The 24,488-nt window shown below is 49.1% G+C and overlaps 1 protein-coding gene across 1 annotated transcript in view; it reads left to right on the top strand.

Annotated features, from left to right (window-relative positions):
* The window catches only part of Ksr2 (kinase suppressor of ras 2), a 333,604-nt gene that overhangs the window by 236,264 nt on the left and 72,852 nt on the right, over positions 1-24,488 (top strand). Inside the window, exons 7-9 of the mRNA XM_051161630.1 lie at positions 2,612-2,695; positions 18,359-18,426; positions 22,905-23,059. Coding sequence (XP_051017587.1) covers positions 2,612-2,695; positions 18,359-18,426; positions 22,905-23,059 — 307 coding nt within the window. The remainder of the gene's footprint in view (positions 1-2,611; positions 2,696-18,358; positions 18,427-22,904; positions 23,060-24,488) is intronic.

Below are 24,488 nucleotides of genomic sequence, written 5' to 3'. Positions count from 1 at the left end.
GTTAGAGAAGAGACTTTTTTTTTTCAAGACGTAAGTCAAATTCCGTAAGTTGATACATCCTGCTTATAAATGAGATGATGTATTTAGGGCCGTACACACACACATCGATGATACCATAAAATGCTTCAGGCTCCACACTGGGGCTCTCTACTCAGGAAACCCAAGATGGCCAGCTAAACTCATTGCTAGAGGTTAGCCCAGAGCAGCAGACCAGCAGACGTGTGGGAGGCCTTCCCTAGGGTCCTCCATGGCTTGGAATTTGTTTCCAAAAACGTTCCCAAATTCATCTTTCTACATGTTGCCTCATAGACGCAGGGAAGAGGAGCGGGAGTCAGGCGAGGATGGTGAAGCTCACTGACAAAAGGAAACTGAGGCCTTTGTGGATAAGGGAGGGTCCTGAAAGCTAATTATGCTCAGGCGCTGTGATCTGAGGTGGCGCTGGTGAACTTCTGTAGCGAGAAGCCAGCTGGACTCTTTGTCCGTCCCTTCATGGAGCCTTCCCTCCAGCATGCAGAATGCTGGTGTCAGCACTGCGGGACATAGGCCTGTGGCCATGGGGAGCTGGCCAGTTAGCAGAGGGTCTGCCGACACACCGTGACAGTCCCCAGGGCTATGTTAGAGGGCTGAGGGGTTGAAACACCAGGTACCAACACAGACATGCATCCTCAGCCTGGGGCAAGGCTGGACTGAGCACTCCCGGGTGACAGCTCATCAACAGCTCTTAAAGAAAAATGTCAAAACTCGGGAAGACCTTGGTGCGGCCAGGCTGAGAAATGACCCGAGGCTGAGCTGTGGACCGAAGGGGAGGTGAGATGAGGGCCCTGTGAAATGTTCCCTGGCTCAGCTCCACCCCGGAGTGGGCCACAGGCCCCTCACTCAGCTCCCTCCTGGCTTGGCCATGCCTGTGGTTCATTAGCCACTTCTCTGGCTTAGTTGCTCGTCTAGTTTGGTCACACTTGTGGCTCAGCCAACACCTCCGGTTGGCCTCCACCCCTGGGCTTTCTCACCACTGCACTGGAAACCAGTGCTGCCCCAGCTTCAGAGACTGGTGTCAAGGAGAGTGAAGCCGGCTGGGCTGACCGTCTTGGCCCCCAGAGCTGGCTTCCTGATGAGGTGAGGGCCTCCTGACGCCTGTTAACTCTTCTTCGGTCTCACCCTGCATTTCTCCCCTGGCTAGATGTCAAGAAGGAGAGCCCCCCCATCTTGGTAAAGAAATGACATTAATGTCCCATTTTGGTGTGTTGCGGGGTGTAGTAACACATTAGTGGTCTTAGCACACTGAAGGATGAAGCAGAGGGTCGAGAGTTGAAGGGATAGCTTGGGATTCATAATAAAAACCTGTCACACACACACACACACACACACACACACACACACACACACACACACACCAGCAGCAGCAGCAGCAGCAGAAGCAGCAGCAGCAGAAGCAACAGCAACAGCAAATCTCACTCATCATTAGAATTATCACAACAAGATCCAGGCAATAGAGAACACCCACCCAGGGGACAGGATAAGGCTGGAGAGGAAAGAAAACCATCACCTGCAGGCCCTCACGCCTTCCCCTTCCCATTTCTGTGGGTCTTTTGCCGTCCCCTCCTCTGAGCTACCCACCCCAGCTTGCAGAATAGACCTGCTTAAACCCTGCTAAGACCCAAAGGGGCTTAGCCAAGCCCAAGTCCAAAGCTGGAGAGGGAGCATCGGCAAGCCAGCATCTCCGCTGTGAATATTGCTATTTGCTTAGCTGTGGCAGCTCCACGCTCTCTTGCCTGCTGTGTTTGGCGGACTGACCCAGATCCTGCAAGAGGGGATAGCAGAGGGGGGCGGCCTTCCCCCTCAAAGTTCCCTGTCTCTGAGTTATATAACTTGCGTCCAAGTTTCCCCTTTGACACTCGGAGGAGGCAGTGGAGATTAGATACAACTATTGCCGACGGTGGCACAAATTGAAAATTAAAATTAACTGTGACCCGGGACCCTTTGGTGCTTTTGCTGAGTCCAGCCCCACCTCTGTCTCCTATCTCAAGTCAGGAAGCACAGCGCAGGAGGAGTGATCTGCGAGTTAATCTAATGACTTCCAGCTCGAATTGGTGACCAGGATGTGTGGGGATTTCCACACTGTATTTGCAACAGGTGGCAGTGACTGTCAGGAGGATGAGCTGAGAGTTTGAAAAGGCTTCCATTTGTCAGGGGTTGCGGGGGAGGGGGATGCGGAGGACTCTCCCTTGCTACTGAATTTGGTGGTCCGTTGCTCACTTACAGAACTGAACTTGCCACACAGTAGGGTATCTGCAGTGTTTGTCAAGTGAATAAATGATTATAATAATGTTTGAGGTAATGAATATCACAGCTCAATTAATTCATTGAGCATTACCTATGTGCCAGGTGCTAAGACCCTTTCAACTTGCTGTCACTATTAGCCCCATGCTACAGGCCAAGGAAACTGAGGCTTCACGGTTTAAGCAACTTGACTATACTTAATTATCACCTGTCTCCGAACAAGCAGGGCTGGAATTCAGAGTTTATAGGGTTTCCTGTTCTAGGGGTACACCCTGCTAGGGATGGACCTGTGGCTCCTGCCTCACCTTGGACGTTTCCTGTTTCTTTCTCCCAGGTTTTCCACCAAGTACTGGATGTCTCAGACGTGCACAGTCTGCGGGAAAGGAATGCTTTTTGGCCTCAAGTGTAAAAACTGCAAGTGAGTGGTTTCCCTCGAAAGGGACGTTTTACGATGCCGGGTGCCAGTCAGCGTGGGGGAGTGGGCTTCTGTGCACTCCGGGGACTGTGAGTTCTCTGCTCCGGGGAGAGACAATTGCTTTGTTTTTCAGAAAGGTCCTTGCAAAGCTGAGTGTTAGTAGGGTATCAATGAGAACAGTTTTGAGAAAAGCCAGAGCTGGGAGGAGATGGGAGAAAGGCCGACACTGTGTGCTGGGGCTGCCAGGGCATCCCATGCTCAGAGCCTCTATTATGATTTTGAGTATAAAGGGTTTCCCGCAGTCTCGTGTGATGATTAGATGCTCAGTTCCTGGCTGATGTTTTGGGAAGCTAGGGATCCTTTTGGACACGTGCTATAGGAAGAAGAGCTAATCGTCCTAAGCCAGCTCCCTTTCTGCCCCCAGACTCTTCTTCCTTAATGCGGGTGCTCCCACCACCAGGCTTTCCCACCATCATGACTGGGTCCCCTGAGCTGTCATTGCTCCGGGTATTCCATCACAGAAAAAGTAACTAGGGCAGTGTCAAAGATGAGTCATCAGCAAACTTTTCTTCTAGTTGCTCTGTAAATAAACATTTTAAGGCTCCGTGGTCCTCCAGGGCCTCCGTGTGTTCCTTGCAGCTGCTCAAAACAGGTCCTGTGTCTTGAAAACAGCCATAGATAATTTGGAAATAGTTTTAATAGTGAATTTGGTCTGGTACAACCTTTTTTTTTTTTTTTTTTTTTTTTTTTTTTAATTAATGAAGACAGTTGACAACATGGCTCCAGCCCAGTGGTTGGCTGATCCCTTTGAGAGTTTGTAGAGTCCTCTCTCCTCTGTTCTCTCATCATGTGCCATCTATGAAGGTGTGCTACAATGTCTCCCATTTTCTATCCGTAAGAGCCGTGCCTCAACTTGGAAGAGTCACAGCTGAGAAAGGGGGAGGGAAGACTTGAATTCAAGCGCCGTGATGCCTGCTTCTTTTCTTTCTATGGCTTCATGCTGGATGCTAATTCTGGTTGGGAGATGGGACCCACCCCCATTCCCCAACCCCCACTCCCCACCCTCCCACCCCACCCTCCAGACCACCACCCTTTTCTTATGCCCATTCTTAGTTGATGTCAGGAAGGAGGTAAGAGAAAACATTGACACCAGCCATAGGTTCTGGAGACAGATGAAAAACCAGGTTCAGGGTTCAAATCCTACCCCTGCCACTTAGAAGTTGTGTGACCATGGGCAAGTCACCTCACATTTCTGTCCCTCTTATGTCCCTTTGTATATATCTGTACACATTTTCTGGAAGCCCTATATCTGTACACAGTTGCTAACTACCTTCTCAGATTCAACAGTCACAATGGAAAAATCTGGGGTTGATGTGTGTCTCTTTGATAGGAGACACTCAGTCTTTCAATCTCTCTCTGTCTCTCTGTCTCTGTCTCTCCCCCCCCCCCCCCATCCTTCTCTCTTGGGCTTGTTCAGGCATCTTGCAAAATGGCTGTCTGGTGACTTCACCTGAGTAAGTCATCCAGGATGAGCTCCCTGCTAACTGGCCTGTGAGGAGGATTAATTCTTTCCAGCCCCTGAGGATCCTTTAGCTCCATGGTCTAAGGGTGGCTGGGACAGGAATTGTTACGTATTAGCATTCTGAGCTGCTGTCCTCCGTGGCCCCAGCTTCTCAGGTGGCCCTCAGCTCTCTGACTCTGAGATGCACAGGGCAGGTGCTTAGGCCTCTAAAGTCAGAGGCTTCCTCATGTCCCCAGTACACCTGCTGCCTTCAGAGACCCATCTTGACTGTAACAGCTCATGCTGTGTTTTGTGGGGGAAAATGACTTTCACATCCTCACACCTGCTGCGTGGAGGCTTTGAAGTCAAGTAATTAGGTGACAGGGACGCAGCCAGGAGTCAGCGAGGCTGAACACTTCTCAAGCCTTTTCAATTTTCAGCACTAGAGGTGGGACCCAGAGGCAGTGTTTCTTCCCTGCCTTCTGTTCTAGGAGTAATGAGCAAAGACTGAGACTCTGCCAAGGGTTGGGAGAGGGGGCTGAAGACAAGAGAGAGGGCCAGCCTCGCGGAGCTGAGGTGCAGAAGCCACCAACAGTAACTGTGGGTCCCCTCTCTGCTTGAACTCTTAAGAGGCCTTGAATCTTGGTCTTTTTCTCCTCGGGAGCGTGGACATGGTACTGGCGCCCACTGGTGGACTACTGGGAGGTGTCATTGAAATGCCCTCACCTCACACTGTTATTCGGGGACATTTCCCCACCACCTCTCACTCCACCTTGTGCAAAATAGCTTCTGGCACATGGAGAGGCGGGATCAGAATTAGAACTCAGACAAACGCTGGTTGGACGGTGCCCATTTTCTTCACCAACGGGCTCAACCCTTCAACGGTAATAGTTGCTGCTGCAGTTGCTGATTTCCTGGCATGCTTTTGTCCCAACCATATACCTCTATCCGCTACTACAGAAACAAGAGCCGGCTGCAGGGTATCCACATGCACCGAGGCTGTCGGTTGAAACCCACACTTACCCAGTGGAGACAGTCTTACGGGGAGCGTTGATTAAAGTGAGAGGGTGGGCATTTATTTGCATGTGTTTTCAAGGGTTGAAAAAAATGTGGACATACTGAATGGGCTGATAGGGACAGGTAATATTCAGGGTCCGTGGTCACGGAGCTAAGAGGACACTCGGCAGAGAAGTGAGTCTGGGTGGAAGCAAAGGGAAGGAATGAAGAACAGTGGAAAGTGACCCTTCAGAGAGGTGGCCCTGAGACGGAGGAGGTTGGGGATCACTTCTCAAAGAAGTGGGCAAGACAGTTCCATTAGTCACCCGACTGGTACTTACCAGTTAGGTACCTAATATTACAAGTCAACAAGCCATTGCCTGTAGTGCTTGGGGCCAAACGTGTTTCTAGGTTTGAGATGTATTCTGAATTCAGAATATTAAGGCAAGCAGTTGCGTATATGAGATGCCTTGGGGATGAGAGCCAAGTGTAAGCCCCAAACTTCACTTGGGTAGTGTTTTTGGTGAGCTCACAATTTAACTCTGAGGTTAGGCATGAGGTGCTCCACCTGTGGTCCCGTGGGTGCTCAGAAAGTTTCAAACTGGAGGCCATTTTGGATTCAGGGTTTTGGATTAAAGGTGCTGCTTAACGGTAAAACATTAACACGATGTACCCAGGCACTGGAAGCAACGGCAGGGGATCAAATGGACAAAGCCCCTGGACTGGTGGAATTTACATGCTGGTTGGGTGGGAGACAGGTAGATGGTGAGTGAAGTAAATCTGGCTAAAAAGATGATGTAAGTGGGCATTGTCGGCTACTATAAAGAGCAAGCCAGACGCGGTGCTGTGCATGGAGACTTGCCATCCCAGTGCTCAGGGGGCAGAGGCGGGAGGGTCTGGAGCAGCCTGAGCTACATAGTGAGACTTTGTTGAGAGAGACAAAGAAAGAAGGAGGAAGAGAGGAATGGAGGTAAGGAAGCAAGAGGAAGAAAAACAAACGAAGGGAGAGAGGGAGGAAGGAAGGAAGGGCTGGGGAGGGAAATAGGACAGGCCATGGTAAGAGGCTACAGGATTAATTCAAGGGGTCCTCTCCTCTCATCTGGGCCGTATCCATCATCATCTGGCCAGAAATTCATACACTATGTATGTTTGTGTGACACACGATCAGAAACCTGGGCTGCACGGCTGGCCTGCACGCAGGCAGGCATGTGCGCCTGAGACTCCCGATGCCACCACAAGCTGGCCATGTGATCACTTCTGTCTGTGCCTCTACCTCCTTTCCTCTACAACGATTTCATACCACCGTTTACCTCAATAGACAGTTACTGTCGTCGACCGTTAGCTTGACAGGGACCTGGAATCTCTAGGGAACTTATCTCCGGAGGGTTTGCGAAGTTGGCTTTCTAGATTACATCGGCTGATGTGGAAGGACCCGTCCTAAGTGTTGGATGCACCGCCCTGTGGGCGGGAGTCATAGATGGAATAAAAAAGGAGAAAGCGAGCTGAGCACCAGCATCTATTTCTCTTTGCTCCTTGACTCTGGGTGCCACACCCTCCTCGCTCTCCTGCCTAAACCGTTTCCCCCTTAAGTTTGCCTTTTCTGGGTATTTTGTCACAGCAGTGAGAGAAGTCACTACTAAAACTGTTGCAAAGAGAAAGACAAGGTAATTGCCGGCTAGAGAGCTCGCCCCTCCCTTACCTGGCCCACGACGAGTGCTAATTAGTGAAAGCGAACACCATTCCTGGCTTGATAAATTAATGTTGGGATGTCCCTCCACCCAGGAAGCCAGAACTGTATCCTTCATGCCTAGCCCCCTCCCCCCTCCACAGCGCTCCTCCTAAGTGCCCACTTCCTCCGGAATTATCATCAGCTGTCTTGTTGGGAGGCTGAATACAGAGATTAATGGTCTAATAGGAAATTAAGGCTCGGAAAAGCAATTTCCAGTTATCTAAATTGAGGCATTTTCATCTAATCGGTTCAGGAGTGTGGAAGGGAGCTGCTTGCAGAGTGGCCGGATGTCAGCACTGTCCCCGCATTGTCTCCTCGGTGTGCACTCATCAGCCAGGGTTTGCTCCTGCAGCGGGGGTGCTGTAGAGTTCCCCGGCTTTTGGTTCAGTGTTTTCTGTGTCACAACCTCCCCACAGCTCCTTCTGTGGGGGGTCTGAAGCCCTGAGGTCTCATTTATTTGAAATCTTCCTAGCTTCTCCTTCCTTTTTGTTTTTTTTTTAAAATAACTTTTTATTGATTCTTTATGAATTTTCACATCCTGCACCCCAATCTCACTCATTTCCCTGTCCCTTTCTATCTGCCCTCTCCCCCAAGAGAAAATAAAAAACTAAAAATAAAAGGAAACAATAAGAACAAAACAACAGCAATAGTAAAATTTTGAGTGGAAGCTGCACTGTGTCCGGGTGTGTCCGATACACAGCACATCCTTTTGTCCACACATCTTTACTTGCGATGTTCATTGCAATGGGTCACTGACCTGGTTCAAGGCCTCTGGTTTCTGATGCATTATCAATACTAGATCCTCACTGGGAATCCTCTTGGATGTCCTGCTGTTGCCGTGTGTCATGGAGATCCCGCAGCTTTGGATCTGTAGGACCGGCCAATCATTGATGGGGTAGATATTAGGGCAGGCCAACTAAAGCCGTGGATCTAGGCCTGGATGGTAGCTGAGTTGAGCCCACCAGCTCTCCCACACCCGTGCCTCCAGGGCCAGGTCTCCAGTACTGCCCCAGCTGGTTCACCCAGTGCCATAGCTGGCAAGGGACAGGGCCCGCTCTCCTGCTCTCATGCCCTCTGGCTGGCTCACCTATACCCATGCCACCACAGCCAACTCTACTGTGCTGCCCAGGAAAGGTGTGGCTGGTGGATAGGAAACACTCTCGAGTGATTTTGCTGCTGTGAGGCAGGGGCACATACTCTGTGGGGCTGTCACACCCTCAAGGTGGTTCTTTTTTTTTAAACCACTGAGTAGCTCTGGGCAGCCTAGAACTCAGCTATGTAGCCCAGGCTGCCCTAAAACTGATGATCATCCTCCTACCTCAAGCTCCCTCGTGCTAAGATTACAGCCACCACACTTGACTTTATCCAATTTCTTGTAGGGAAATAGCAATTTATGTGTGGTAAATCTGTGTGACACCCCCGCCCCCACTCGTAGGTGTGAAATCTGAAAAGGTCTGTACATGTTTCCGGATAGAGAGGCAGCGTTACCACTCTTGCCGAGAAACAGGTTTGTGTTTTAAATCACCCACTCCCATCAGAAAGCCTTGCAGCCTGCACTGCCCACTTTCAGCGTGTCAGCTGCCAATCACTCGCCCAGCACAACCACGGATCCATTACCAGAGCTTCACCTTCAGGTTCCATGATGACGTATGGGAGTTTCCAGCCCCACAATCACAGCATGATTATAGCTGCAATATTGCCCTGCTTAGCCTGGGACATGCCCTGCTTTAGCCAAAGTCCTAAATACTGGAACAAACTCCTTGGTCAGCCCTGAGTTAGACACTTTTGCCACAGAGGCAGGTTGGTACTAGCCAAGGCACTGATGTGTTCCAGTTGGGGTCATTGCCTGCTTCCGTAGACGTGGACCCTCTGATCAATTTTCTTGTAAGAGGAGCAGCAGCCTCGTGGGGATGCCTACCGTGGCTAAGGCAAGTGTTCCACCTTTCCCAGGATCGTTGGATACCTGCCCTCTCTGAATCCCTTGCCTGCCCAGGGCTGCACGGGCTGACTCTGCATTCCTTCCACATTTGCAGTCACTCATTTGCACTTAGAGAAGTCTTGTGATCCGTTTCCAATTTTGCTGCATTACAGGATTTGTTCACTGCTTTTTCAGTTCCCCCCTTTAACCTGTGCAGTCTCCTTACCATGTGTGCTCCTCCATCAACGCACAACATCTTGTTTGAAAAGTTATTCGTTTACAAAATGGCTGTTAGCCACCGGTGATCAGGAAATGGAAAGTGAAGGTAGCCAGGTTGGTGCAGGAGCTAATTGCTCCACCCTTACCAAACTGGGGATCCATGGGTGCAGCTGCTGCAGCTGCCGTGGAGTTCCTGGAGGCCCTGGAGGCTGCCCACCAGGCAGGGTATTGGCAGCATATAATTATGAGCGTGCATTGTGGAGATCACCCGCTTAAAGCTCAAACTCGTTTTTCCACGAATAGAAACATTTCACTTCTTGCAAAAACCATCCTGGGAATTAATTGTCTCTTATGTGCAATAGTGTTTATTATCATAGGGGGGAAAGTTGCATCCGGTTATAGTTATATGTAAGAGAGAGATTTACATAATTCTTCTAGAAACTGAGGTGGGAATTAGGTAAGATCAGGGTTATAATAATGGTGATAATGGTGATGGTTATGGTGATGACGGTGGTGATGTTGATGGCGATGATGGTGGTGGTGGTGATGATGGTGGTGGTAAGGTTGAAGATGATGATGGTGGTGGTAAGGATGAAGATGGTGATGATGATCATGCTGATGATGGTGGTGGTAAGGATGATGATGATGATGGTGGTGATGATTATGGTGATGGTGGTGGTGGTAAGGATGAAGATGGTGATGATGATCATGCTGATGATGGTGGTGGTAAGGATGATGATGATGATGGTTGTGATGATTATGGTGATGATGGTGGTGGTGGTAAGGATGAGGATGGTGATGATGATGGTGGTGGTGGTAAGGATGAGGATGGTGATGATGATCATGATGATGGTGGTGGTGGTAAGCATGAGGATGGTGATGATGATGGTGGTGGTGGTAAGGATGAGGATGGTGGTGGTGATGATGATGGCGGTGATGATGGTGGTTGTGGTAAGGATGTGGATATTAGGCACTGAAGCCTCATTGCATTGCAAGCATTTTGCTAAACACTTTAGAAGTGTGCTTCCATTTTATCCATGTTACAAACTTGCAAGGCAGGTGGGGACCACTATCACCCCCATATTACAGATGAGGAAACAGAGGCCTGAGAAGTTCCTCATGATGGGTGTATCTGCCACTCAAACACAGATGCCCTTAATTCAACTCCTTGGACACGTAATCATTTGGGGGGCGGGAGGGGCAACCACGACTGCTGCCTCCTGTTCTGCCTCCCTTGATCTCTGCAGAGCAGAGTGTGAGAGCCTGGACTCTGCTGTAACCCTGGACCAGCGCTTTCCCTTCTGTCTGTCTGGCCTGCCGCACTCTCCCCTTGAGATGTCCTTCTTGGAAGTTGAAGATGCCTGAAGGCCTTTGATCTGTGATGGTCACCACCAGTGGCAGGGAGCCAGAGTGCATCTAAGGTAGCTTTCGTGTCTTTCTGGGAACAAGCTTGACAGTTTCAGGGTCAAAAGTTAAGTTCAGGATGTTGAGGTACTGAGATTATGAGGAAGGGCGGAAAGGTAGGTGGGCGGGCCCTCCAAAGCCATGCTGGGAGCCTACATTGGACTCTCTAGGTATAGGGGAGCCCTTGGAGGAGTTACAGGACGGTGGCACACTCAGACAGATATCTGAGAAGCCTCAAGTCAGGGAGCCTGCTGATGTCAAGTGGGAGTCGATCTGAGAAGTATCTACATTCAGAATAGCTGAAGCATCCGGGAAGAAATACTAACTCTCTACCATCCGTCACATTGGCATCTTTTTCAAGGAGCCCGCTTGGAAAGGTGATGTAATATGAAAAAAAAAAAAAAAAAAAAAAGGAAATATGTGCAACTCAGCTTACCCTTATTTGGGTGGGCAGGCAAGAAAGCACATGAGGAATATCTCCCATGCCTGGGCTCTACCGCCTTGCCCTGAAGGTCAGCAGTGAAGATCCAGTGCTAGCACGCAGAGGAATGGCTAACAGAGCTGACAGGGCTAGCTAGACACTGAGATGACAGCCCTGGAAAGTAGAGCAGGTGGGACCCCAACTGGGCTCTGGCCTATGTGTTCCCACTGTGCCCCACTTGCAGAGCATTGTCTGCCCAGCTGGAAATGCACACTGTTACCCCAATCAGATCACCCCATGCCTGTCTGTGGGAGAGAGCTAGTGTACCGATGGTATGATCAGCTGACCACTTCCTGCAAAGCAGGCTTCCGGGCTCCCCAGGAGTATCTGTTGGGGTTGGAGACTTTCTCAGCACTCAAGATAAGTAGAGAATCATTGTCTGAGAGGACTGCCAGGTGGAATGTGGAGCCTTCAGTTCTGTACTGTGCTCTCTTCCAACATAAAATAGGGTCAGAAGTGTATTATGAACAACCCTGGGTTCAAATCCTAACCCCATTGCTTCCTGATTGTGCTAATGTGGCCAAGTTGCGGACCCAGTTTGAACCTCAGTGTCTTCTGCTGTAAGGTGAGGAGAGACAAACCTTCTGCCTCGCAAGGTCTCAGAACTAAGAATGGAAGGAAGGTGCCGAGGACAGACACTTGACACAGAGTAGGTCTCCAAGAAGGGGCCCACTTTCCTGTTTACTGTGGGAGCAACCATAACTATTGATCCTTTGCTGGGAGACTTTGGCTGGCTGGAAAGTTTGGCTGACCAAAGAACTGAGAGCCCTAAGGTGAACATCGGAGTGGGAGGGACATGGGTTTCCCTTCGCTAGGGGATGGCCCAGGGCGCTCTCTATGCATATGTCCAAAGCCCCAACCTGTTCAGTGCAGCCAGCAATGGCTGTCTTCCCTCTAAGCCCAACTCATGGGATCACCTTACTTGCAGGAACAAGCTTGCCTCTTAAATGACCCACTTACCCTGGAACCGGGTTTATCCATGGCTTAGAAATGGGATCCCAAACAAGACAACATGATATTTAATGAGCTTCTAAATATCTCATTATTCACCTTGTATCTCTTCAACCCTTGATACTTGATGAATTTAGTCTTGGGGGGGGGTTGGTTTCCTTTTACCAGGAGGAAAGAGAAGGATGGGAGGATCCAGCTGACTCCCCAGACCCCCCCCCCCCCCACTGCTCCCCGACACCAGAGTCAGGCTGACTTGAGTGGGCATCAGCTCTCTGCTTTTCTTAACTATGTGACCAAAGGAACATTAACTGACACAATGCCTGATCAGGGTCGCACAGGCTCCAGGAGACAGTGCTCTATGCACACATACTCAGAGTCTTCACAGAGTGTCGCCTTGCCCTGTGAGATCATAGCATCTTAGAGAGGCGTTACATAAAGCTTCCTTTGAAGATGGCTAACTTTTTTTATTTTTTTTGGAATTCCACGGCTTAATAGGATAAACTTCAGTTATGAGGGAAAGTTACTTGTGTGGAACATTTCGTTCCCCCAAAGGAGCTGCTGGCTATGAGAGATATTATCTTCATCAGAAGACCAAATCTGAGTTAGCCTGGTCATGTGACTCTTACTACCTGGGCCACCGAGGTAGGCAAATGGCTATTTCTACACCTGCCTGAGCTGCACAGTGAGTTTCAAGCCAGCCCTTGCAATTTAATGAGACTCTGTGTTTAAAAAAAAAAAAAAAAAAAAAAAATAGTAAAAGTAAGAAGAGGGCTGGGAGCAAAGCTAAGTGATAGAGTGCTTACCTGGCTGTGCGAGGCCTCCATTCAGTCCCCAAGACAAAGTAGGTGACTGACATGACACCGCAGAGGTGATAGAAGACAAAGACAGAGTGTTAAAGTGGGAGCTTTGGCCACAGCTCTGGGCTCAAGGGGGGAGAGGGATGCAAGGAAGAAAGAGAGATAAACAAATCCCCCAAGGTTTTCCCCTCCCCCAGCCCCTGAAAGAGCACACTCTAACAACCCAAAGAAAGGCCCACTGGCATCGTCCACGTCCATAAATGATGCACGAGAGAAGAGTGAGAGCTGGGTCACAGAGGCAGTGGGAGAGGCTCCCGTCTGTGGTTCTCACTCTCTGCTCTGTGTGGGAAGTTCACGGCGAAGCAGAAGGGTAGGTAGGAGTGGTTGTGGTCCTACTACGTGGCCAGCCCTTGCCCTTGCAAACTAGCCAGTTAAGCGCCTGGTCTTGAATCATAGAAACCTGTAGTTTTTTGTTTTGTTTTGTTTTAAAGATTTATTTATTATGTATACAGTGTTCTGCCTGCATGTGTGTCTGCAGGCCAGAAGATGGCACCAGATCTCATTATAGGTGGTTGTGAGCCACCATGTGGTTGCTGGGAATTGAACTTAGAACCTCTGCAAGACAGTCAGTGTTCTTAACCTCTGAGTCATCTCTCCAGCCCCGAGACCTGTGTTTTAACAACTGATCTACCTTCTGTGATATTCTGTGCCAGGCATTTACTTCTGATTTCCTGTCTGTAACATGGGGATAGTGATAGAGGGCTCTCAGAGTAACACCCAAGATACAGGATGATCCAGAAACCCTGATGTGAGCACTGCATTGTATACATGTACCAAAGTGTCAAAGCATGAGCCATCAATAGACATGATTAGCACGCAGCCATGAAAAATAGGCATGTGTTTAAATAAGAATAGAGCAGGTTAGGGATGGTTGACTTTGGTAATCAGGAGTCTTTTGAAAGCGTAGGCAGAGCTTGAATTGGGAGGACAAGGAGTGTCAGAAGCCGCTAAAAGGTCCATATGACTGGCAGATTCACAAACCATGACCCTCAAAGCAACAAGCACTGTGGTGGCTTAATTTTAATTGTCAACTTGACTAGATTCAGAGCCAGGCTGGAAAACACACTGTCTCTGGATGTGTCTCTGCAGAAGTTTCCAGAAAGGTTTAAGTGAGGTGGGAAGACCCACTCTGAATATTGACGCTTCCATCCTGTGGGGTGGGGTTGTAGAGTGAATGGATATAAAGGGGTAAGTGAGCTGGGGCCTGGCATTCGCCTCTCTCCATGGAGACTGCGATGTCACATGACAGCCCTCTCAGTCTCCTACCGCCATGCCTTCCCCAAAATGATGGACTGTGCCCTTAGAACAGAGCCAGCATCAACTCTCCCTCCTCACACTGCCCATGTCAGGTATTTTGTCCCTCGAGGAGAAGGGGAGTAATTGCAGGGACAGATCATGGTGCATGAAGTGATGCTATTCTGGTAGTTTACGTGGTCACCTTAGTCTCATCAGTGGCCCTAAGTGGTAGGTACAGACTGAGAAAGCTAGGCTCAGTCAGAGTCACAGGGCCAGTGAGCGGCTCAGCTCTTATGTGCTAGGTCTCCTGATCGTCTGTTCTGGGAGACAGGAACCTGAGTCAAAATATTCTTGAGACATGCTCACGATGTCCCTGGGCTCATATTGATCTCAAGTTCATAAAATTTCCACTACTCTGATTGACCCTTTCCAAATTTTATGACCTAGGGGGAAGATCTGTGTCCAAGTGTACGATCAAACCCTTATGACTTCACGGGTTTTCATAAGCTAAGCTGGAAGCAGTGTGCACCAGCAAACCAGCGGGTGAAGTCCTGTGGTTGAGGGGAGAGATAGCCCACATGGGAACAAATAAATGATGCAGGCATGGGACGCCATCACAAAGTACGACAGAAATGAAATCCAGAGCAACAGGGTTGTGACTGGGGAGTCCCTGGTAGGTGCCATGGGGAGTAATACTAGAGTTGAACTCTCTGAGCTCCAGTTGAGCAAAACTGGAGGAAGGATGGGTGCAGCTGATGCAGCTGCCGTGGAGTTCCTGGAGGCCCGGGAGGCTGCCCACCAGGCAGGATGTTGTCAGGATATAATTATGAGCATGCGTTTCAGAGATCACCCGCTTGAAGCCTGAACTTGCTTTTCCACGAATAGAAACACTTCACTTCTTGCAAAAACCATCCTGGGAATTAATCGTCCCTTGTGTGCATCTTTTCACTGTTACAAGTAAATCGTTGGGCCTGATTATGCTATGTGTGAGGGCTGATCACGATTCTCCCAGAAGCTGACGTGGGAATTGGATGTGTTGATGATTTGAGGAAGGGGTGGGGGGAGGGGGGATGGTGGAGATGATGGACATGGAAGGGATGCTGGATGCTGGTGGCCATCATGACAGGGATAATGGGGATGATAATGGTGATGGTGATGTGATGATGATGGTGGTGGTGGTGGAGATGGTGGCAATGGTGATAATGATTTGGCAACGATGGTGGTAGTAATGATGGTAATGGTGGCTATAGCCACGTTGGTGGTGATTGATGTTGGTGATGGTAGCAATGGACATGATGGAAGTGATAGTCATGATGGAGGTGATGATGGTGATGGCCATAATGATGATGACGGAGATGATGGTGGTGCTGACAGTGGTGATGCTGTGATGGTGGTGATGACAGTGATCACCATGATGATGGTGGTGATGGAGGTGATGATGGTGATGGAAATGATGATGGTGATAGAGATAATGATGGTGATGGAAATGATGATGGCGACTGATGGTAGTGATGGTCATGATGGAGGTAATGGCCATGATGTTGGTGATGGTGGTGATGGCCATGATGATGATGGAGAGGATGATGACGATGGAGATGATGGTGGTGCTGACAGTGGTGATGCTGTGATGGTGGTGATGACAGTGATCACCATGATGATGGTGGTGATGGAGGTGATGATGGTGATGGCCATGATGTTAGTGATGGTGGTGATGATGGTGATGGCCATGATGATGATGATGGAGAAGATGGTGGTGATGATGGTGGTGATGGTAATATTACATACTGAAAGTCACCCCATTTCATGTAACACTTTTCAAGCATGGTTTCATTTAGTCCTTTCAAAGTAATGAAACTCAGAATGCATCCCAGGCTGGCCTCAAACTTGCAGGGATCCCAGCCTTCTAAGTGGTGAGCTTGCCAGTGTATGCCACCATGCGTGGCTTTCTTGTCTTTTTGGCTAAAGAGTACTATGTTCTCTTGTCAATGGTGGGGAGCAACTTAAGGGAAGAAAGATTCATTTTGTTTATGGTTTCTGGGTTTCATTCATCATGGCAAGAAAGATGTGGTGGTGAGAACATACAGAGTGGCATGTTCATGTGACAAGACCCACAAAGTAGAAAAGCAGTCTGGACCCAGGGTGGCCATGGTCTTTCTATCAGCCAGGCCCCACCTCTTAAAGGTACTACAGCCTTCAAACTAGCACCCCAGTAGGGGACCAGATATTCAAAATGTCCCCCCATGAGCCTCTCAGAGACAGTTCAGGCTCAAACCACAGCACTAAGTTTATTTAAAGTTGAAAACTCCTCTCTATAGTGAATGGAGAAACATTATCCTTTGCTATTTACATAAGGCAGCCTGGAAACAGATGGGAGACTGTGATCAGATCTCTTGTGGTGATGTCCATTGTCTGCCTGCATCTGGGACTGGGTGAGCATTTGAAGACCTTCCCCCCAGTATTGTCATATGGAAAGGAAGAGTGTGATTTCTTGATTGTTTGGAACTACCTGAGTTCTCCTAGCCTGTCCTCTGCACGCCTGAGGGCTCCGGGTCTAAAGTCTCCATATCGTGGGTGAACCCAGGTCTTCCCTCAGAGCCAGGAAAGATGGTGAAAAAAAATGGGGAGACAAGCATAGGTGTGTACAGCTGGCTAACCAGTGGTTCCCCAGCATCATGCACATTTGGGTCACTTTGGGGCTTGTTCTGGTCTATCCTCAGAGATGCTGACTCTGCAGAGAATCCAGAGAAGTTTCCAGAATGTACTGATGTTGTTTGAGTGGGAAACATCATGTTGAGAACCACTAGACTAGATCTGTGTCCATGGAGAAGACAGTTAAGAGTTTCATAAGAAACACACTCTAACCCCTTGTATGGTGGGTGGGACTTTCTGTTCAGTCCCAAGATGCTGGGAGCCAAAGGGCAGCTACCTGGCAAAAAATGTTGACTACTGGAAATTTGTCTGGGACCCACAAAAGGTCAAGGGAATCCAGAGGGTCTGGACAGAGCCCGTACAGTATCTTGCATGGAGTGTCTATATTGTTTGCATTAAGTGCAATCAGCTGCAGTAACTTGGGGGAGGGGAGAAAATCAGGCGATGTGGTGGGGAAGCAAGGTGACACCTCAGGTCTGTCTAAAAGAAACTCACTTGTCTTCTGTGCTCTCGATGCCTGCTAGTGATTGCATCCTAAATGGAAGCTCTGGTTTGATGTTTCCCATGAGCTTTAGGTGTTAGGATAGATGAGAGACAACCCGTGGGATAGTGGCTCAGGGCTTTGTCTAGGATGTGCCAGTTCATTTCAGTTTTCCTACCCAGAAAGCAATTATTAGATTCAAACTAGATAGTGTATAGAAAATGTTTAGTGTAGTGGCATGTGAACCAGTCTTCAAGTACTTAGTAATGATGACTAAGATTGGGGTGTTGCTTTTGATGATGATGATGATGATGGTGGTGGTGGTGGTGATAGTGATGGTGGTGATAATGATGGTGATGGTGGTGATGATGATGATGATGGTGGTGGTGAATATAGACCATTATCCTAAGCACATTGTAGTTTAAGAGGTTAACATGGATATTGTTAGTAAAACAATTGCTGCTTACTCTTGGACCACCCAGGGTGGAACTGGAAGAATTGCAGTTGGCAGCCGCTCTGCAGAGTTATCACCTGGGTTGCCAAGGGTCAGCTTTTGCAATTGCTGCTTCTACTTGTCTCACATATTGCTGGCCATGGTATCTGGAGTTTTCCAGTCCACTAGGGCATTTCATTTGTCCATCTACTTATTCCTCCACCCACCCATCCATCTATACATCTGCCATCCATCCTCCCATCCCTTCCTCCACCCATCCATCTGTATATCTGCCATCCATCCTTCCATCCTTTCCTCCATCCATCTGTCCATCTACCAGTTTGTCATCCATCTATATGTATATTCATCTACTCCATCACCGAGCCTTCCATACATCTGTCTGCTAGCTCATTCATCCACCTGTCCTACCATCTACTCCTCCACATTTATATCCATCCGACCCATTTATTCATCACTTATCCATCTGTTAGTCGACGCAGCAGTCCTTCCCTCCACCAACCATCCATCCACTTACCAGTTCATCCCTTTGCCTGTCCGTGCATCCATACTTATGTCTAGCCATACACCCATTTCAGCCCATCCATAGACTTCATCCACCCACCTATTCTATTAATCTATTAACCCATCCATCTGCCCACCTGCCCATCCATCCATCTGTCCACCTGCCCGTCCATCCAGCTGTCTACCAAGCCATCCATTTATCTATCCACCCACCTATCCATCCATCTGTCCACCAAGCCATTCATCCATGCAGTTAACTTGCCCATCTTCCTTTATCTCTGTCTTTCAGGTTAAAGTGCCACAACAAATGCACCAAAGAAGCCCCACCCTGTCATCTCCTGATCATCCATCGAGGAGGTAAATATTTAACACTTGTTACCCTGTGGTTGGCTCCAGAGCTCTTGCATCCCAGGCAGCCCTGCCCCTCCACCCCAGCACAATTCCAAATAACTCCCAACCCCTAGATTCTTGCCTACTCAATTTCTTTTCTCCCAATACCATCTTCCTTCCTGCTGTGTTCCTTACCCATTATTCTCTGGTCTGTCATTCTTACTTCTTGCTTCCCACTGGTCCTTCTAATATTTTGGTGCCTACTGCCCCTGATCCTCGCTTTGCCTCTGGTCTTAAGTTCCACTCTCTTTCTTCGTTCAACTCCACTGCTCTTCCTTCACACTCAAGTTGCAGGCTAGGGCTCACTTCGTTGGTCTTGCAGAAGTGGCCTCGGGGAGGAATCTGGCTTTGGGCAGAGTTGTTAGAGGCCATCTGTATCCCATGCTCTGTGGTCCTAGGGGTACCTGGGTCAACTTGACCAAACTGGCAGCCTTTCACAGTATACAGCTAGACCCATTCAGCTGGGAAGAAAAGTGTTGCACTGTCTTCCATGGACTTGGTAGGAGACAATAACTCTTCATAATGTCTCATAGCCCAGTTTGCAAACTAATTCCTTAATTTCTTGTTTTGTGGCTTCATGTCTCCCAGACCCCCATGATTCTTTTTTTATTAATTTATTCATATTACATCTCAATTGTTATCCCATCCCTTGTATCCTCCCATTCCTCCCTCCCTCCCACTTTCACCCTATTCCTCTCCCCTGTGACTGTGACTGAGGGGGACCCCTTCCTCCTGTATATGATCATAGGGTATCAAGTCTCTTCTTGGTAGCCTGCTATTCTTCCCCTGAGTGCCACTGGGCCTCACCATCAAGGGGACGTCAGACCCCCGTGATTCTTAAGCCCGTGCTGTCGGATTAGTAGCCATTAGCCACATCTGACTATGTAACTTGAGATTAACGAGAATGACCTAAAAACACAAGGTCTGTTACTCAGTGCCACCAGCCGTTCCTCGGGGCTCAGGAGCCACATGTGGCTGCTGCACTGTATGGTGGCATGGGGATAGGACAATGCCATCACTGCAGAGACCTCTCCTGATGATGTTGTTATTTCTCATGAGATCAGAAGTCTGCTCCTAAGATGCTGGTCAGTGTGAATGTCCAGATGTTGCAGGCTGAAGAGCTCAGGCTGTGAGCTTCCTGCTGCCCGCTCTCTTTCTCTGGAGACAGTCAATTAAAAAGGATCAGTGTTATGGTTTTTACAACCTCTGACCTATGGTCCTGTCTCCCCCATTATCCTTGTCATGTAGGCTATCCCAGACTAAATCACACAATGTGAACCTTCCTGCCACCTCCAGAAGGAAGTAAAAGTCAGATATTTTCCTTTGTTTAGAAATTTTTCCGAAGGCTCCATCTCTGCTCCCCATCCCCACCTTGTCACCCTGTGTGTGGTGGTCATATATGTCTCTTCTCCTTTAAGTACGTTTGCTTTCTATCTTGTTCTTTCTCTCTCTCTCTCCCTCCCTCCCTTTTTCCTCCCTCCCTCATTCTTTCTGTGCAATATTTTTTTATTAATCATTTGAACACATTCACTTCTCCAACTCCTTTCATCACACCCTTTCATCCCTCCCCACCCAACTTTGAGATATTTTTTCTTCTTTTTTTTTTCTTTGCCCTTTGAGTCCAGTTTGTGTTGCCCAGGCAGTCTTAGCATTGGAGCCTCTTGTGGTGTGGTGCCAATCTACCAGGAGTCCCGCCATTAAAGAAATGAAGCTTCTCCCTGGGTTTTCAAGGGAAGCCAATCCCGTCCTTCCCTTTCAGCCCTCATCATTTTGTCTGTTTTTAATGCTTACTCGCCCTCCCCCCCAGTCATGGCTTCCATGGTTCGAGACCACCCTCTCCCAATAAAGCTCCTTCCTACAGGGTAATCTTACACTAGCTCCTTTCCCGAAGCAACACCCACACTCTTCTTTACTCTGCCTAACCGAAGTGTGGCCGGGGCGTGTGTGCACATGTGTTTGAACTTGACACCTCCTGGGCCCACCTGGAAAATGCTGAACAGGAATCTACCTTTTTGAGTTGGATCTGGTGGGTTCCTATGCACACTCAAGGCAGGAAGTGTCATTCATGAGCAAGAGTTGTACAAAACCCACACACATTAAGGCCAAACATCCTCAATGAAAGAAACTGGGCAAGTGAGGCCTGGCGGACCCGAAAGCCCAGGCAGGTGCTGTCCAGGGAGGTTAGCAGCACAGCAACTAGGTAGACAGACTTCCTGAGTACCTGACAGCCAGTGCCCCCATCTCTAGGTTAGAGGGTGCCTCAGACCTGCCAGAGAGCAAGCTTGAGATACAGAGACTTGCTAAACCAAGGCTGACTCTGCCTTATCCACCCTTCCATTTCCCGGGGCTCAAACATGACCTGGGAGTGTCCACCCAGCTTCAGAGTGAACCTAAGAAAAGCTTAAGGCAAGAATTGGGATTCCACCAAAGCAGGCTGAGAACTCACAGGCGGCTGGGTTTTTATGTTTCCCCACCTCAGATCTCCATGAAGAGAGAGGTTTCCGCACAGTCTCTGGCCCTCCTCTCTCCTGCCTCTTCCACCCCATACCCTTGATACACCCAGCATGGCTATTTTGGAACCTGAGTTCACACAGCTCCTGTGCCCCTGTCTGAGGCCAACATCACTGGGGAATTTGCCTCCCACCGAGTCTTGCTCCTTAGTGGGTGCCTTGGAGGCTAACTCCCCCAGGAAGTCAAGACCCAGACTGCAGGAGGGTGAGCCTCCCTCAGAGTCTGGTATTTGGAGAAGGCCTCACTCCTCCCACCGGCCTTCAAGGCCAACTTCCCTGGGCTCCTGGAGGGCCGGTGTCTTCCGAGTAAATCAAAGAGAACTTTCCTGGAAGAGTCCACTGGCTTCTTGCATTTCCCCCACCTCCCTGTTGGTGGAAAGTTGAAAATAGAGTCTGTTTCCATGGTAATGGCAGCTCAGGCTAAGCAGAGAAATTAAATCCCTGGGTCAGTGCAAAGCTTTAATTCCACAGTCCCCAACTAAACTAACAAAGAAGGGTGGTAGGCAGACAAGCCTGAACTGGGGCGTACTCACCACAGTCCTACACTGTGTTCCCCACAAGTAACAGAAATAACGAGATGAGGGCGCTGGAGGCTGGAGTGCTCCGTCCCCACCAGGAAGCTGTTATTTAGCCTCATTGGCTTGTGTATCCAGCTTTGGCTCTGGGTGTAATACCCAGGGGAAGGCTGAAGGAGCTGGGCCGTTACTGTGGGACTCCGGAGTTATTTGGGACAAATGTGGTCCAATGTGTGACAATTTTCTTATTCCCGATAAACTCCATACTTAACAAAAGACGTCCTAACACCCAGTTAGAAGCAGAGGGACAGGTGTCCATTGTGACTTGTGTGCTGGTTGTCAGGTCTCGAGGAATCAGGGGTCTCTTATGTTGCAAGTTAAGTTCAAGGCTGAAGTGAAAGGCTCAAGCAGTGTGTGACACCAACAGCAACAGCAACATGGGAAAAAATAAAAGATAGTTGTCAAAAACCACTTGTGTGTGAGGGGGATAAATGATTAAAAAAGGAAATGTCTGAAAAAAATATGTGGCTGCTGGGGTGGTGGCTCGGTTGGTGAATTAGTTCCTGCCATTCTGCCATGCAAGCACAAGGACCTGAGTTGAGACCCCCCACCCCCACCCCCCGCCAGAAGTCATGTCAAAATGCCAGGATGACAGGACACATCTGTAGCCCCAGTGCTGGGGGTGAGGGTCTAGGCAAGCTAATCCCTGAAGCTCATTGGCGACCTAGCCTAGCTCAAGCTATGCACTTCAGGTTGAGTGGCAGACCCCATCTGAAAAACAAAGGTAGATCTGATGTGAACCTCAGGCTACCACACTCACACCCACGTGCACACCCATATGACACATCTACACTGACAAGTACATATGTTAGTATATCTTGCATGAATGTGTGTGTGTGTGCGCGCGCACACACACACACACACACACACACACACACACACACACACACACACACAGATGGGGTCTCAGGGCTGGAGAGATGGTTCAGTGGTTGCGAGCACTGGCTGCTCTTCTAGAAGACCCAGGTTCAATTCCCAGCAACCACATGGCCACTCACAACTGTCTGGAACTCCTGTTCCAAAGGATCTGGCACCTTTACACACACACACATGCAGGCAAAACATAAATGCACATAAAGATAAATCTTAAAAATAAAGGCAGGGGCTCATATAGCCCAGGATGGCCATGAGCTTCCTAGCCAAGGAAGCCCTTGGATGTCTAATACTATCCTCCACTTCCTGAATATTGGGATGGCAGGTGTGCTATGTAGACAATACAAAACGTGTAAAAATCCACAGAGGACACCTAGACCATTTGTCATGGTGATGCATGGCAATAATTTCTAGTGTGGCTGGTAGGTTTCAAGGTGGGATGTGAGCCGAGCTCTCCTGACACGAGCAAAGCCGATATGATGTTTAGACTCTCTCTTTGCTGTTTTCACCCCTACGGACCCAGCAAGGTTAGTGCGAACGGAGTCGGTCCCCTGCGACATGAACAACCCTGTCCGGAAGCCAGCCCGCTATTCAGATCTGCACATCAGCCAGACGCTCCCCAAAACCAACAAAATCAACAAGGTAAAGGTGTGGCTTTCATGGAGTTAGGGGTCTGGTGGGGAGAAGGGGGAAGATAGCAGTGGCAGGGCCAGATGGTAGGTGAGAATGGGGAGAGGGCTGAGCAGGGGCACGGCGCTCGCATGCCTGGGCTCTCCTGCTCCAGGGTTGTTTATGTACACTAAAGCAGGGAGGAGGGGAAAACATCCCATGACTGGTACTGAGGGCAGAATGCATCTGGTTTAGAAATAGGCCTGTGGGAACGAAAGTGGATGTGTGAGGGGAGAGAGGCAGAGCACTGGGATGGGAGGAGGCAACAAAAGGGAGTTTCTGTGGTACTCCAGACCCTGGCTATACTTGCTGGGATGCCTCCACATCTGCCCCATCTGCCAGAGCAGCTGTGTACATGCTAGTGGGCTTTCTGAGCACCTGCTGAGCTAAGGGATGGTGATCTTTGGTGGGGAATTGGATGTGTGGGTAGCTATCCGTTGGGGGCTCTGAACATCAGACAGAATGGTTTCTTCCCTCTGGTGGATGACGGTTCTCTGCAAACCTTTCTTTCTGGCGTGATCACTCTATGTTGCCAATTGCATGTATGTCGGGAGGTGGTTTCTCAGGCCCGTGAAGCCTCTGGGTATTACATTGGAGATGGATAAAACGTGGTGTCAACTCAGAGGTGGGGGAGGCCACAGATGCAGGTGCCAGATGAGCATATGGTGACTGTTGACTTCCCCCTTGCCAAAGTGTGGCCTTGCTTTCCTGTTCTAGCCATTGAGAGGAGGACCCCTCCCCATCTTCTCTCCTCCCAATAGCCAGAGTGCATCTCAGTAGATGTTGCCCCAAGGCTGTCATTCTGCCTAAAACCCACCTACTGGTTTTATGGAAGCAAGTCTAATTAATGTACTTATTTTTCTATTTTTTTGCACGGTTTGCGCATGGTTTCATATATTTGAGGGCGCTCACTCGTGAGTGTTTGCGCACATGTATGTAGAAGTCTCAAGTGATGTTGGGAACATCCTTGATGCCTTTTAGACGTTCTTCCTCGAGGAGGGCCTCTTAGCAAACACAGATCTCGACACTAGGGCTCTTGCAAGCCAGCTTGCTCTGGGATGTCCCTGTCTTTGTCCTCTGGGGATGAGATTACAGGCAAGGACCCACTACTGCCTAGCACGCAGATGGGTTCTGGGCATCTGAACTCTGGTCCTCTCGTTTGTACAGCAAGCACCATTGACCACTGAGTCATCCCCTTGGTTCAAATGTTTGGGTGTTTTTGTTTGTTTGTCTTTAAGACAGGTTGATATTGTATAGCTCAGGCTGGTCATGAACTTGAGATCCTTCTGCCTCAGCCTTTTGAGTCAAGTGTTGAAGGTGTGTGCCATCACAGCTCAAGTCACATTGTTTAGAGTAGGCCTGAAGGCTGCATGTCATTTGGTCCCACCCTCTGTCTCTGGTT

Source organism: Acomys russatus, chromosome 19 (genome assembly GCF_903995435.1).
Source record: "Acomys russatus chromosome 19, mAcoRus1.1, whole genome shotgun sequence".
NCBI classification, from domain to species: Eukaryota; Metazoa; Chordata; class Mammalia; order Rodentia; family Muridae; genus Acomys; species Acomys russatus.
This window is presented reverse-complemented; position numbering and strand designations above follow the sequence as displayed.